We start from the raw sequence: 15,787 nt of genomic DNA, 5'->3' as shown, positions 1-15,787 counted from the left end.
CTGCAAATAATGCAGACGATTGGTCTCTGTTCTCTGCCTCCTCTACATTCTGTCTATAAAAATACAAAGCTTTACAAAAGTTAATTTTGCTGTGTGGAGTCCTAAAAGTTCACTGAAATCTGTTATCTTTAAAACTGCATTAGTCTTCCAGCAATGAAGTATTTTGCTTTTCCTAGCTAAGCCCTGTTAGAAACTTTGTAGTATGGAGTTTTGCCACCAGTTTGCCTAAAAGCCATTGTGTTTTGTATTTTGTGTACATATCTGAAGCTGCCAATATTAACTTTTTACTTTCCATGAAATGTAGGTGAGTAGGCCTTCTTTGTTTCAATTTGTGTAAATAGGCTTCTGAATGCAGCAAAACAGTAAACAAATAGCAAATGCACTTCTAGAATGTACAGAAACATAGGTATTCCAGAATCTTACAAACACTGTATTCAGTCCCTGCTTAGTCCCCAGTTCTAATCTTCTAAGGTTTTACCTTTCTTTTTCAGGCACATTTCCCATTTTATGCACAATATACCTTTCCCTTCACCACAAAGACCAAGAATTCTTGTGCAGGTAAGCAAAATTTTTGCTTTCATTTTGATTGACAAACCCTTCCTGCCTTCAAAAGCCTGGAATTTTTTTCCTTTTTTTTTTGTTTTTTTTTTAATTCAGTTTTGAGTTACTGCTGTAAGGAGCTGAGAGGAAACTGGTGGGGTAGAGTCTCCTTCTCTTACACTGTTGTATAACAGCGGATAATATAAACCACAGAAGCTGTCCTGCTTGTGCTTTTGAAATTTCTATCATACACTGCTCTTTCATTTTACGGACATCATTTTCATTATGTCGCCGGGGAGTTGTTTATGTCACTTTTCCACCACCTATTGTTGGTCAAATGTTATTCCCCTGTGGCATTGTCTCCTCTGCTTTGTTTAATCACCTAGCAGCAGTTACATGCTCAACACTGAGTCATAAACAGTTACTTGTAACTTACGAGAATGATCCCGGTAACTAGTACAAACTTGTTGACTTAGTGAACGGAAGCTCCGAAGATTTTCTGATTTGCATCTCTTGTGTGACATTGTGACCCTACCTAACAAGCATTTTATTAGATTATAGATTTAAATATTATACCTCACTAAGTTTGGAATTGTTCTTAGTAATCATGCTTTTTTTTTTTTATGCGTTTCAGCTTTCTGCACATGATGCATTAATATTGTCCCAGCCAGTTTCTACTCCACTGCCATTAAGGTATTAATGTTTAATCTGTTTGCTGCTTGAAACATCCTGAGCCAAATAGAAATGAGGCATAAAAGAAAACCAAACACTGCTGCAATATTATTAGTTCTCTCAATCAGACAGCTTAATACATTTTCTGAATACCAGGCAGTGTTTTTGTTTTGTCATGGACCTATTCCTTATGAAAGAATAGTATTCTGATTCTGAAATGAAGACAGATTGCCAGATTATTGTAGAAATAAGAAGTAGACTGTGGGGAAAAATATATGTATTTCAATATCTTGTGTCTTTGGAATATATGTAGCGAGCAACTTTTATAATACCACAAATAGACTTTTTAAAAATCTTGCATTATTTATCCCTTTTATGGATCCATGGGAGGTACTTTTATCAAGCATTTACTCGAAATCAATCAATGCACAAACATTTTGGAAATGGAAATTTTATACCTTAAAATTGATATTTGTGTTTGAGGATTACTGCAGCCTCTGGGAGTACTGCCTACTCTTTTAGAGCTATGGATGTGACTTGACTTTTTATTTTATTTTCTTTCATTTTTAAGTTAAAAACCAATATGTCCCTTTTTAAAAAAAAATTTTTTTTTTCCTTAAATATTAACATACATAATATTCTGTATGCAGAAAGATCCCGTGTTTAGTCACATCCATTACACAGCCATTTAAGGGAAAAATTGTAGCCAGACACCAAGCTGCAAAGTAAGATGTAAGCACTATTCAAAGGGCAGATTTTAGACCTCTCTAAGCCTCTGACAGTTATCAATAAAATTCCTGAAATGTCTGTACAGTGTCCAAACAAATAAAATGGAGATTAAATTGCAGAAACTAAATGCATTTTGATATCAGAAGGATGGATTGTTTTTTTTCGCTTGTCTAATATTAGATTTGATACTGTGATATTAACATTAAATGGATACTGTTCAACATGATTTTTGCCTTTTTCTCATTGTTTGAAACTATTAGTGTTATTTTGTACTTGGATTAGTTGCTAATACCTTAAATCTGTTGTATTGTTAATTTAGATGCCTGTGCACGTATGATAGGGCTATAAAAAGCACAGTTAGTGTGTTGTATTGTAAGTTTCTTTAAGACTGGATTTTGAACTTAGGTTTCTCTGTGGCAGTCCAAGTCTTGTGTTGGGGTGATTGCTGACTGGCTATTTTGTGTGTGATAATCATACTATGATTACTCAACTGTTAGGTGCAAAACAGCCATCAGAAGTTCTTCTTTTTTTCCCCTTTTCCACTCACCCCTTAGTGGAGCAAACTTCAGCACTCTACTCATGAATCTTGGACCGGAAAACTGTGCTACCCTGTTACTGTTTGTATTGTTAGAAGGCAAGATCCTCCTCCATTCTCTTAGACCGGCTGTGTTGACAGGAGTTGCCGAAGCTGTAGTAGCTGTAAGTACAAAATGTTTGGTACAGCAGCGAGGGAAATTGCTGCAAACTCCATAATTACTGTGAAGCTTAGATGAATTAGAATGCTTGATGCATCAACTGATCATTTTTCCTAGCAATATCATTTAGTTAAAATACCCTAGCATGTCTAATTGTAACTGTTGAAATGATCAACGTTTTTCATAAATATTTAAGAAGTGTGCTGTAAAAAGTGATCAAATGTAGTCTTTTTTTTTCACATAAAGCAAGGTTCTTAGCAGTTTCAGCTTACTGCATGTAACAACTTCACCTTTTTTTATTGTGCAATATCTGTTGTTCTTTTTTAATGCGTTGGTTTCATTTCATTTTTCCTTCAGATGATATTTCCATTTCAGTGGCAATGTCCATATATCCCCCTCTGTCCTTTGTCTCTGGCCACCGTACTCAGTGCACCTGTTCCATTTATTGTTGGAGTTGATTCACGATATTTTGATCTGTATGATCCACCACAGGATATTGTGTGCATTGACTTAGACACAAACATGGTGTACATGTAAGTTATATGGGGTTTTTACATTTATCTGTAGATGCAGAGATTGGTAAACTACGTTAGAGAAAATTTGATTTAAAACCTATTTTGTCTAATTGTTTCTGCCTGCCCACTAATCTTTTTCTCATTTCACATGTTTCTTAGAGAGCTAAAATTTAATAAAGGAAGGGTCAGCACTTGGAGCTGCTGGAAAATACGTGATGCAGATGCATATTATAAATGAAGTAACAATTATAATGTACTCACTAGGAAAATGTGCAGGAAAAGCCATATAAGAATATTTTATTTTTATTATCCCACTATTTTACACCTTTTCATCTGGCTCCACCATTTTGGAGCTTGGTTTGTATGTGTTTACTGAGTATTGGTATGAACATGAAAGTTTCAGGACTCGTCATGGCAGTTTTTGATGCTGTCTTGCAGTGAGGACACTATGTCAGTGTTAATTAAGTGTTAATTTTTCTTAAGTTACAAGAGCTGAGTTCTCAGTGAGATCAAACAAACAAGATCCTTTGGACTGTCTACATTTGGTACACAGTATTTTCATTTAATTATGTCTTAATTTACTTTCTCAAGTAAAGGTATTGCCTGACAAGTTTTTCCACATTTTCTCCAGGAGAGGCTTATCTAGAATAACTTCATTTTGTAGTAGATCATAATGGAAGTGAAGATAACTGAATTGAGAATAAGTTTTTTAATTTCTTAAGTTGCTGAGTTATCTTTTCATTTTAGTCTGTTAGATCATAAGTAGAAAGAATTTCTAAACTATTTAAAGATGAAAGTGTGAGTAAGTAAATAATATGCACTTCTTTGTGTGTGAGGAAAATACAATTGTAACATCATCTTATATCACTTTTAATTGTCATTTTAACTAGTTTGAGTCAAAATTAGTTACTTGGGTCAGTTGAATGCTTTTCTGCTTTGATTATGTCAAAAGAACCCTTTCTGTGATGCTCTAATGAAGCAAATGCTTCCTTTAAATTGCTGAAGGTGCGTTGTTTTATTACTAGCACCAAAGAAAGGAATAAACAGCAAAGCAGATTGCGTTCATTTTATTTGCCTTTTTCTTCTCCTTGGTCCTTGTTTCACTGTTGTACATCAAAGTATTATGTCATCAAAAAAAAAAAAAAAATTGTAACAGATATTGTGAAAGAGCAACACATTGAAGGAATGCAATGAAGCTAACTTGTTTATATGAAGAAAAGTATCTGGTTGGTTGGTTGTTTATTCACAACAAGAATGGAAATTAAAGTCTGGGTTGCAGAAAAATGAAGCAGATAAAGTAGTAGTAGAGAGAGAAAAATGTCAAGATTCTGTTGGAATGAGTGACAGAAAGATCGAGTGCAAACCTTACTTGCATTGGTTATTGAATACTGAGCTAAAAACACACTAGTTATTGACCTCATTTCTGCTCATCTGAAAGGACTCTGACACTTTCCCTGAGTCTTATAAGTCCATTTCTTTTTCAGTAGCTAATCTGCTGATCAGCTTTTGCTTTCAGTTTTTTATACATATAATTTATACCATTTACTTGACTTACGGAGAAATTGAATGTCTTACATTTGACTTGAAGTAAATGAGATGGTGCTGAAGATTATATAGAGTTCTAAAACCTTCAGGGAGTGTTAATGTTTGATTTTATTTTGTGTGCAGCTTTTACACGATACAGGAAAAATATCTGAAGAATTCAGTGCTGTTCTAGTACATCAGTGTGTCTGACTTGGTGTTTTTAGGAGAGGTTTGCTGGTATCTTCCCTATGATAGATTGAAGCTTCATTTACAGTCAGAAATACTGAATGTCTTTTATTCATTCAACATCTTCCTTAATGTTTTTTGTTGTATTTTTTCAACTGTCTGTGAAAGTAACATCAAAAACTCATTAAGGAAAGTATCCTTTCTTGGGTGCAAATTTGAGAATTTCTTTTGTGTGGGGTTTGTTTTTTTTTTTTTTTTTTTTTTTTTTTTTTAACAAAAACACACTGTTTAAAGACATGCTGTTGTGAGGAAAAAATAAATAAAAAGGGGCATGACATCTGCAAGCATTTTTAATTTATGAAACTTAGACTCCCTTCTTAAGTGATATGTTTGTGCCATTTGAATGCATTGATGCAGAATGCTACATAGGCATTCTCTTCCTCTCTTTCAACAAGTTCATATTGTATTCCAAAACAATGTTAATTTGTATCAATAACAATAAGGCAAATGTACTGTAGTATAACTAGCAATCGCATAGAGATTGGTGTTCCTGGACTGTACCAGTGAGAGTAATAAAAATTCTGAAAGGGAAGTCAACAGTGTGAAACTTCAAACGTGAAGAGTCTAAATCAAGTATTAATGCAGGTCCTCCTGCCAGACTGGAGAACAATTGACTCATAATTCAATTTATACTGTTCTTTCCTGAGGAAAAGAAATTCTGAGTTGATATCAATCTTCTGCCTTTTTTTTTTTTTTTTTTTCCTAAATTTCATTTCAGATAAACAGGGGCAGTGGACAGATTTCTTTTTAAATAAATTCCTTTTTCTGAAAATGAATTAACGTAGTTCAGTGTAAGCAATTCTTTTCTATATGGTCTGTATTTTTATATATTCTTTTATCTTTTATTCTTAGATCAGATGACAAGAAGAGCACAAACTGGAAGCAGTTTCCTAAGAAGCCATGTAAAAGTCTGCTCAGCACCTTAAAGAAGCTGTACCCACAGCTGGCAGCAGGTGAAATATATAAAATAAAATGGGAAGGGATAAGAACAGAAACTGCATAAACAGGGAAAATAAATATTAAAAGAACTACTAAATTTTCTGATACACATCTACAAGTCTTAAATTATAATTAGCATATAAATGTAAGTACTTCTTCGTAAAGCGTGATGTAAATTTTTCTTTTCTTTTGCTTTTTTCCTTTTCCTGTGACTTCCTCATATTTGGAATTTTTAAACATTTTTAAACATTTGTATTTCAGTGTCAGCCATGTTCATGAATCTGATAAAAAATGATAGAGGAAATGAGCAGTATCTTACGTGCTCAGTGCTTCAGGTATTGTGCAGACACTGGTGAATATCTCAAATGCTGACTACAATAATAATCAAGAAGCAAAATATTGACTAAGTATTTTGTCAAAAGGAAAAAAAAACTGGTCATCAAATTAATAACTTGGAAAGACAAAAACAAACTTGTATCTGACTGAGCGTATTTCATGTATAGTGTCTTTCTGTCCATAGATAGAATCTTCAACATAGGATGGTTCAGAGTGTGTTCAGTTGCTTTGCTGTAACAGGGATAGTTACAGCTTAGAATCATAGAATCATAGAATCATTAAGGTTGGAAAAGACCTAGAAGATCACCCAGTCCAACCGTTCACCTATTCCCAATAGCTCCTACTAAACCATGTCCAATGGTTCATAGCTTCATAGCTTCATAGCTTCATAGGTATACAACAGATATACAAAGTTGGTGAGCTACAGGAACAGAAAAATGCATTAATTAGGATTTGGGCTTTCTTGCCTTGGATTTGTTTTTTTTGTTTGTTTGTTTGTTTTGTTTTGTTTTTCAGATAGTCTTTACCTAATCTGTTAGAAAGCATCAATTTTTTTGTTTTGTTTTGTCAGCAGGAAATCCCATATGCTCTATCTGATACAAGGAATGCTCTTAAAGTAATGCCTCCTATTCTATTGTGTTAGCCCACCATGTCAGAGGCAGATGGTGGTGGTATGGCAGTAGAGGTTGAACCTTCCCAACAATATTTCATTACAAGTTATAATTGAATGTGTACCTCTGAGCAACAGATGACAGCAGAGAGGTAGTCTGATAAAATGGCATCTGATATGAAGGTGTAGATGAAGCAAGGGTATGGAACTGATTTCCTCCATGAGGAATAAATGGCATCTATTGACATTCATTGATGCTTGCTAAATGTTTACGGACTCCAAACAACAGATGTGAGCACAGTCAGGTGGTGAGTGGTGTGTTTCAGCAGTGACATAGCAGCTGTGAAACAGTTGGTCATCCTAGCTGGTACAGATTTTTATGAGGTTGGCATGCAGGCTGTTGTTTATCAGTGATGAAAATGCATAGCTAATGGTGGTATGTTGAAAAATAGTGTTGTGTTGCTCTATCATATAGTGTTGTTTGTTTTGTGTAGCTGTTGTAGTTTCCATGGAGGCATTGCTTTCAGAGTAATCTATATGTATAAATGCTGCAAGCTGTTTTCCAATGTTAAGTGGAGCAGAACCAGTGTTCTTTTGTTATTTTATACTGTTATTTACTTTTATACTTATTTTAAAAATCTGGAATTGTAATCTGTTCCAAGTTGAATTTTCAGCAGTTTCTGCTATTATCTTTTTTCTTGAAGAATGCCAGAGTAAACTCTGGATGTCATCTGCTTTTGTTCACCATTTGCTTCGATCACTCCTCTGTGTTTCAGTTGATGTACTACTGAAAGACAACAATTAGTTGTGTATGTGGTAGTATTAACTCAAAAGAGAATCATTTCATTAGATCAGTGAGGGCTTGATAAGATAGGAAAAACACATAAGCCTGCTGCTTAGGTTACTGCTGCTTACCTGCTGAGGTAACTGTTTCTTATATGGGCCTGATCAATTGGAAAGTAATCAAGGGCCAAGGAAAAATCTAGTTTCCAGTGTAGGTAATTCTTGAATATGGGCAACAAAAAAAGAAAAAAGATTCATACCTTCATCAGCATCTTGCAAAAGTTGTCTGTTCACCTGCACTGCATTTTAATACAGGATTCTATATATTGCTGTTTGCTAGTTCACAGGAAAACTCAAGAAGGTTCTGCAGTGGAGATGACTCCTATTGAAGCAGATTTTTCCTGGCAGAAGAAGATGACAGAACTCGAGATGGAGATCCAGGAAGCTTTCCTGCGTTTTATGGCATCTATTTTAAAGGGTTACAGAACATTCCTTAAACCTATCACCCAGGCACCTTCAAATAAAGCAACTGCTGCTGATTCTTTGTTTGATCATCAAGGTGAGGTTGAGATAAATCAGCCACTGATAACACTGGCAGTGTTACAGTTTAAGAATTGTGGAGCTGTTTAACTTCAAAGTTTAGATTTTTCTTTGGTTATACAGCTTTTGGCTATATTTAGAATTGCAGTTATATAAAATCAGGCTATTCAAAATTGATTAGAGCATTGATGTGTGTAAACAGAAACTTTCATTTTTTAAGAGCTCTGGTATTGAGAAAACAGTGGGATACCCTCTCTGCTTGGCATATTCTCTAAGGGCAACTCTTAGGGAATAATGTCTTTGAAATTGGACATAGCAAAAATGCCATAAGCCTAGTAATGAAGAGCAAATTATTATTATTTTTTTTTTTTTTTGGTGCAGATGGGAATATAAGAGAGTGCTTAGCAAAGATCAGAAACGTAATAAACAGTAGTTAGCAAATATCTTCTTATTTTCCTGACCTTATCACCGTAAGTTTTCTAATATGCTCTTGTGTTAAATGCCAGCTGAAATGTCACTGGTGGTTTTTTGTCTTGTTTTTGAGTTAACTAGAGGAGATGTTCTTATTCCAAGTCTCAGAAAGATATAGGTGTTTTCAGGTGTAACACCTCTTCTGATATCAGAAGAGTTTTTTTCTTCTTCTAAATGCTTTTCAATGAGGTGGTCCTCTCCTTTTCCATGCATAAAAAGCAAACAAATCCAGCAAATAAATTGAATGATTACAAGGAAGTGGCTACTTGCCATGTATCAAGAACTGTGTGGGGAAAATTACCTTTAAAAATTTTATTCTATTCTTCTGAATGCAAGTAGTGATAAGTAGTTGTTTATGCTAAAAAAGCCAGCATTTTATTTATTTGCACTTTAAATAGTTTATGTTGATATGTTCTGTGTCAGTTTTTTATGGAAATTGTAACTGGTATTTAGTTGTGTTCCTTTTTCTAACCAGGATTTTTGAAAAGTAGAGACCGTGCGTATGCAAAGTTCTATACACACCTCACCAAAACGCAAATATTCAGCAGCTTTATTGAAGAGTGCAGTTTTGTGAGTGACAAGGACACAGGCTTGGCATTTTTTGATGACTGCATAGAAAAGGTGAAAAACATACTAATATCATTAAACTGTATACTTCATTTTACTTGCTATATTGGTTTTTAGTTGTAAAGACTGGTATCCTTTTAGCAAGTGTTGTGTGAGATGTATTGCTGAGTTGTTGTTGTCATCCTCCATCTTGTTGAGTGGCTACCACTTTCTGTGTAAATACAGGAAACTGTTATCGAAATCCTGGAGGGCTCAAGCTATTAGCGAATGCTAGAAGTACCAATATCTTATAACACAGTACCCTTGTTTATTCCCTTTAAACAGTATTCAGCCTCCCTGTAATTTGGAATTATCTACCAGTGGTCACATATGGTGTTCTTTTTCATGCAGTTTGAATTTTGAACAAAAATATGCCAAATGATCAGGCTTGTCGTCAAAACTGATTTCCATAGATAACACTTCATTTAATTGCTTATATTTGTTTAGCTAAGATTGATGTTACCCAGTTTGGTTTTTTTTTGGAACAAAGTCTCTTCAGCATGGCTCTAGTCTAGGTAGGTTATTGAGGTCGTAGCTTCATTTGAAAAATGGCAAGTTGACAAATTAAAGTTTAGGAGCTAAAGGATTTTATGCATTGTTAATTTGTGTATGTATAGAACCTTCACTTTTGTGCCAAGTTCTTACAGAGTGAATCTCTTGATTCTGTATTGATTCGGATCATTTAACATTTTGAAACATTTCATGAAATTTCTAAATTTCCATACATTTTTCTTCTCCTGAGTATTGGGCATCCAGGCTATGCATCTGGGCTGTGCTCTGTTTAATAATGTTAATAACTTAGTGCAGGTTATTAATGTGTCACAGACTTAAATTTTCATATTGAAAGTATCTGCTTAACAGTAGTTTCTTTCAATTAAGTTAAATTAAATTCCTTTCTTTAATAGATTTTAAATTATGTTTAGCCTGTAATTTTAACATTGAAAACATGATGATAACTACCTTTTCTTGCTTTCAGTGAAGTAATTCTATGAAAGCGAGCCTAATTGTTTCCAGAGTAGTCTGGAAACTTAAGTGTTGCTCATTTGATGCATCAGTAAATCCTACAGCTGTAATAAGGCTATATAGAATCTTTTTTAAGTTGAGAAAAAGCTCTAATTTTTTCTTCCTCTTTCTGTAGCTCTTTCCAGATAAAGGAACAGAAAAAGGAGATAAGGTACTTTGTTTCTCAATGTTTTATCATGAAATAGAAATGACAAGCCAGGGCTGTAGACTTGAATGTTGAAAGCAAATATAAATGTTATATATGTTTATATTGTGCTGATACACAATATATAAAATACATATTGAAAATCTACTTTACACATTCAAATGTACATTTTAATCATAGATGCTTTATATATATATATGTGTATGTGTAAAGTTAATATTAACATATATAAACATATATTGTGATATAATATAATGTTAATTGTATTTTTATCAAAATACATATATATATACACACACAACATATATATATATATATGTTGTGTGTGTATATATATATGTATTGTTGCGTGTATATATATATATATATGCACTTATATATATACACACAACATATATATAATGTTAATTGTATCCTGAAACTACTTTCAGAGCTCAGATTACAAATTCTGTTTTCAGGTTGATGTAGATTCTGCTGAAGATGCACGGTTGATTGAGCTTGATGAATCACAAAAAAGTGAACACACAGTATTTATAATGCCACCAGAACCTCCTCCTGATGATGGACAAGACCGAGCTCCAAAATACAGGTACAGTTCAAAGAACAAAATAGAGAAGAACTGAAGTATTTGAATGCTTATGATGTTAAATAGGGCAAATGTTCCAACTTGGTTCAAAACTTATTATAATAAGATGTTATGTATAACATCAATAGAAATGTGATCTGTTTGGACTCTGCTAATTTTTTGAATGTCTAGAGGTCAGTATTTTGTGTATGTTTGAGGGCAAGCAGATTTTAGTTCTAAGCTTTCTGTAACTGTTTGCCAGATTTATACCGATTCTTTGTTATGATGGTGCTTTGAAAGTAATGCCTCCGATTTTATTATATTTGCCTATCACATCAGAGGCAGATGTTGGTGGCATGGGCGTAGAAGTTAAACCTTCTTGACAGTATTCCATTACATTTTGTTGCCATGTGACAGAAGGCAGCAGAGGGGCAGTCTAACAAAATGGCATCTGATATGGAAGTGCATCTGAAGTGAAGGGGTGTCACTGAATTCTTCCATGCTAAAAAAGTTGTACCTACAGACATTTATAATGCTTGCTCAATGTTTATGGAGGCCAAGCAGTAGATATGGTCACAGTGAAGTGGTGGGTGATGCATTTCACCATCATAGCAGCTGTGAAACAGTTGGTCGTCCCCTGCTGGTGAAAATTTTAAGTTTGACATGCAGGCTGTTATTCATCACTGGAGAAAATACATAGCTAATGGTGGTAACGGTATTGAAAAATAGATTTTTGTAGCTGAAAGTTTGCTCTATCATGTATTGTTATTGTGCTTTGTAGCTGTTGTTCCATGGAAATAGATAGGAATCATTACATTTGGAGTGACCTATGTATTCAACATGTATCTGTCATTGAGCCATTTAGGTGTATTTTGTAGTACCTTGAGTACATTCTCTTTCTTTCACCCAGAAAGGATGAGTAATGGATCTTCCCAATATTACTGATCTCTAAGAATGAACCAAAAACAAAGAAAGAGAAAAAGCTTTTCAAATCTTTCATTCAGTGTTTTTCAGCCCTATGCAGGAAGTGTGGAGTTTCAGCAAGTGTATATTTGCTTTTTCTTACTCTTTCTTGGATGTTATAAAAGTTCTGTTTCCTGCTGTTGTCCTGATTAATCATCATCTCTACTTCCCTGTCCTCTGTGGTGTGAATGGCAGTCTTGTTCTTGAATTCACAGTTGACTAAGATTTAATATCCTTTTTTTCCTTTTTCAGTATCTTTTTGAGTAGGACTCAAAGAATCTCATTTTCTCACTCCTGCATGCTCACTGTCCTTTCCTCTTGGTTCTTTATTCTCTTTATTAGTTTTTTGTTCACAAGTTGTCTTCATAGGGCTATCAATGGATATAGGAAAAGCTTTTCTCTTCTTTTTTTTTTTTTTTTTGTTTTTTTGTTTTTTTGTTTTTTTGTTTTTTGTTTTGATAATCTATATAGCTATAAAAACTTCCCACGACTAGATTTCAAGCTCTTTGACAGACCACAGGAACTCAAGCTCTCCTTCAGGAAACACCCAGCTGGATGCAGCATTTCAAATAGTCCAGCACTCATGGCAAAGAGGACGAAACAGGTCAGATATGTCTTACGGTAACCACTGTGTGAATACTGAAAGAGACAAAGGTTTTTGTAAAATTACCACTGCCTGTTTATATTACAAATTATGCTATTGGAGAGTAGGTCTCAGTGTCGCTATTGGGAAGAAACATTGGCAAAGGAAAGAAGTGGAGAGCAAGAAATTAGCATCTGTGATGAAGGTTTATTTTCAAACCAGTTTTAAAGCTTTAGGCGGTATATTTAAAGAAAAAAAAAAAAAAAAAGAAATTGAAAGCAGTGCTTGAATGAAAGGAGCAATATAAAGGAGAGGGTGGGATACATATGCTCTTTTCTCACTTGTGGAGAGCCTTAGTAAGAGAGTGTTAAGAGTGGAAAGTCAGTTTAATGTTTGTCTGTTGTTTTTAAATGCTTCCTTTAAGAGTCTGGTTTTTGAGTTAGTAATGATTTCTAGATTCTGCTTGTTCCATCTCTGTTGTCTTTCTTTGTTGTTGTTTTGTTTCACCCTTACAGGAGATAAAAACAGCTCATAAGCTAGCCAAGAAATTCTACGTAAGCCCTCCGCAGTGGGCCAAGTGTCTCTTCAGCCACAGTTACAGCTTATGGTTTATTTGTCTGCCAGCCTACGTCAGAGTTGCACATCCTAAGGTCAAAGCTCTGCAGCAGGCATATGATATTCTAATTAAAATGAGGAAAACTGATGTGGAACCACTAGATGAGGCAAGTGTAAATAAAATATCATTACAGTGAACATGGAAAACAAGGTACAAGTATAGTATTTCTATAGTATATAGAATAGTATAGATATATAGATATATAGATATATAGTATAGAATACTATAGTATTTCACAGGCAACAGCAGGTGAAGCATTCTTATAGTTTGTCCTGTTTTAAAGCTATATTGAAATAGTCTTGTAGCCTGTTTTTTTAATCACTAACATCATGATAGTTTTTTCAGGTACTCCAACTTAATGTTGCTGGTATTCTTTCAGACTTCTTTCAGTAAGAAGTTCTTGAATATCCCTATTTTTAAAATGAACTTTGAATTAATACTCCACCATCATAGTGAACAGAAGGTGTAATTGATTTGTACGCAGTAGAATGTGCAGACACAAAGAAGCAAGTTATCCCAGTTCTTTGAATGGGTGTGTATTTCCCTCCTCTCTTTCGCAAGCAGAAGAGACATAGGAGAAGTCAGGGCTTAATAATGTGGCTGCTGATGTTATTTCAGCTTGTGTGATTTCCTGCTTAATTTTTGCTCCCTCTTTTAGCTTTTAGTTGAGTAGCTACTTTCATGTATCTTTCCCGTATGCATGTGTAAGAATTGGAAATCTGGAAGACCTTCAGCTGTTTTTAAAATACTTGTCATGAATTCATTAATGGATTTCTGTATCTTATCAGGTCTGCTACAGAGTTGTAATGCAGCTCTGTGGACTGTGGGGTCAGCCTGTTCAGGCTGTGAGAGTCCTCTTTGAAATGAAAAATGCTGGAATACAGCCAAATGCCATCACTTATGGCTATTACAATAAGGTAGGAGAAATCTTGACAAAGGATACTGATCAAATGTCTTCCTCGTTGTTGATCTCCTTGCCCTGTAGTACAGTGTCAAGACTTCCGAAAGGCTCAAGTAAAATTTGTTGATTCTGTTGGGCGCATTTAACTTGATCTATGGCATTATGTATATATATATTCCTATGCTGTTTGTCTAATCATTAATTCTGTTGAAATATACTTGGGCTGGTATGAAAGAACTGCTTCCTATTTCATTATGTTAATAGTATTCTAGGAGAGGTTGAACCTTTACACCAGTATTCTGTTACATTTTGTTGCCATGTGACAGATAGCAGCCGAGAGTCAGTCTGACAAAACAACATGTAAGTACATCTGAAACAAAAAGGTGTAATTGAATTATTTCATGCTGAAAAAATGGCACCCTTTGATGATGCATTTCAGAAATGACATTGTTGTAGCAGCTGTGAAACAGTTGATGCCCACTGGTGCCGATTTTTATGATCTTGGCATGCAGGTTTTTGTTCATCACTGGTAAAAATGCATAGCTAATGGTGGTAACTGTGTTGAAAAATAGTGTTTTGTAGATGAGAACTTACTCAATCGTGTGATGTTATTGTGCTCTTTGTAACTATTGTAATTTCCATGGGAAGTAGAAGTCTTCCAAGTGGAAGTAATAAATTTTGGAGCAACCTCTGTACATTAATAGTTTTTCAATTACCAGATTTTTTATTTATATGTGTTTGTTATTTTATTTACTTATTACTTATTTATTACTTTACTTTTTAGTACCTAAGAGGGTACTAGAAAGTGATTTAGTGATAGAACGAGGGAGAATGGTTTAAAAGTAAAAGGGGATAAATTTGTGTTAGGTATTTGGAAGAAACACTGTAGTCAGTGGGTGGTGAGATACTGCAATAAATTGTGCTGAGAAGCTGTGGATGCCTTTCCCTGGAGGTGTTCAAAGCCAGGCTTTCAGCAGTCTTATCTAATGGATGTTGACTGTTCCCATGACAGGGGCTTTGGCGCTAGGTGATCTTTAAGGTCTATTCTAACCCAAACTGTTCCAGAGTTCTAAGGCCATTTGTTCCTAGGTACATCCTTTAAGGCAACAAGACTCATGACTGGTTGAAATTAGACTAGTTGAAGTAGCTTCCTCCTTTCCTTGCTTGATGTGCCTGTACTTTTCTGATGGAGTTTCATAGTAACCTCTGTAATGTAAGAAGAAAGGAGTCTGTACTATGATTTTTTGTTTTTTCTATATGATATTAATATAAATGAAATCCATCTTGTTTATCTGAACAAAACTTGATCCACAGTCAGTTGCCATTCAGCTAGTGAATCTACAGCTGTCACATAAAAGGGAAAAGCAAGCAGAAATGGAAATATTTGTCCTTCACACTGCTGGTAGATAATATCTTTTTCTCAGCATGGAAAGAAAACATTCTCACTGTACTGTGTTCCTTAGTGTAAATGTGTTACTATGTTGTTATTGCAATCTCCCTTTCTGTAGGCTGTTTTAGAATCTCCTTGGCCTAGCAGTAACCGCAGCGGCATATTTCTGTGGACAAAGGTACGAAATGTAGTTCGTGGCACAGCACAATTTAGGCAATGCCTAAAGAAAGCAACGCAGAGCCCACGCATATCTGTGATATCAGGTAATAAGTTAGATGAAGTGAATTTTTTCTGCCGAATGACAGCATGACTTGGTTTCTGAGAGACTGCAGCTAACATCCTGGCTTTTACAAGTGGAAACTCTTTCCTAAAGTATATAAAAATTGACTTGATGT

At 34.7% G+C, this 15,787-nt stretch overlaps 1 protein-coding gene across 2 annotated transcripts in view; it reads left to right on the top strand.

The window, feature by feature from the left end:
• The window catches only part of DENND4C (DENN domain containing 4C), a gene marked incomplete at both ends in the record, with an annotated part of 76,024 nt that overhangs the window by 33,359 nt on the left and 26,878 nt on the right, over window positions 1-15,787 (top strand). For both annotated transcript variants that reach the window (XM_079548908.1, XM_079548909.1), the window contains 13 exons: window positions 492-558; window positions 1,175-1,233; window positions 2,496-2,640; window positions 2,994-3,169; window positions 5,774-5,874; window positions 7,930-8,148; window positions 9,076-9,221; window positions 10,345-10,380; window positions 10,833-10,963; window positions 12,374-12,506; window positions 13,001-13,207; window positions 13,890-14,018; window positions 15,511-15,655. In XM_079548908.1, coding sequence (XP_079405034.1) covers window positions 492-558; window positions 1,175-1,233; window positions 2,496-2,640; window positions 2,994-3,169; window positions 5,774-5,874; window positions 7,930-8,148; window positions 9,076-9,221; window positions 10,345-10,380; window positions 10,833-10,963; window positions 12,374-12,506; window positions 13,001-13,207; window positions 13,890-14,018; window positions 15,511-15,655 — 1,694 coding nt within the window. The remainder of the gene's footprint in view (window positions 1-491; window positions 559-1,174; window positions 1,234-2,495; window positions 2,641-2,993; window positions 3,170-5,773; window positions 5,875-7,929; window positions 8,149-9,075; window positions 9,222-10,344; window positions 10,381-10,832; window positions 10,964-12,373; window positions 12,507-13,000; window positions 13,208-13,889; window positions 14,019-15,510; window positions 15,656-15,787) is intronic.

The sequence above is a fragment of the Tetrao urogallus genome, assembly GCF_951394365.1.
Source record: "Tetrao urogallus genome assembly, chromosome: Z".
NCBI lineage: Eukaryota > Metazoa > Chordata > Aves > Galliformes > Phasianidae > Tetrao > Tetrao urogallus.
The sequence above is the reverse complement of the archived record's forward strand: the minus strand, read 5'-3'. Positions and strand labels throughout refer to the sequence as shown.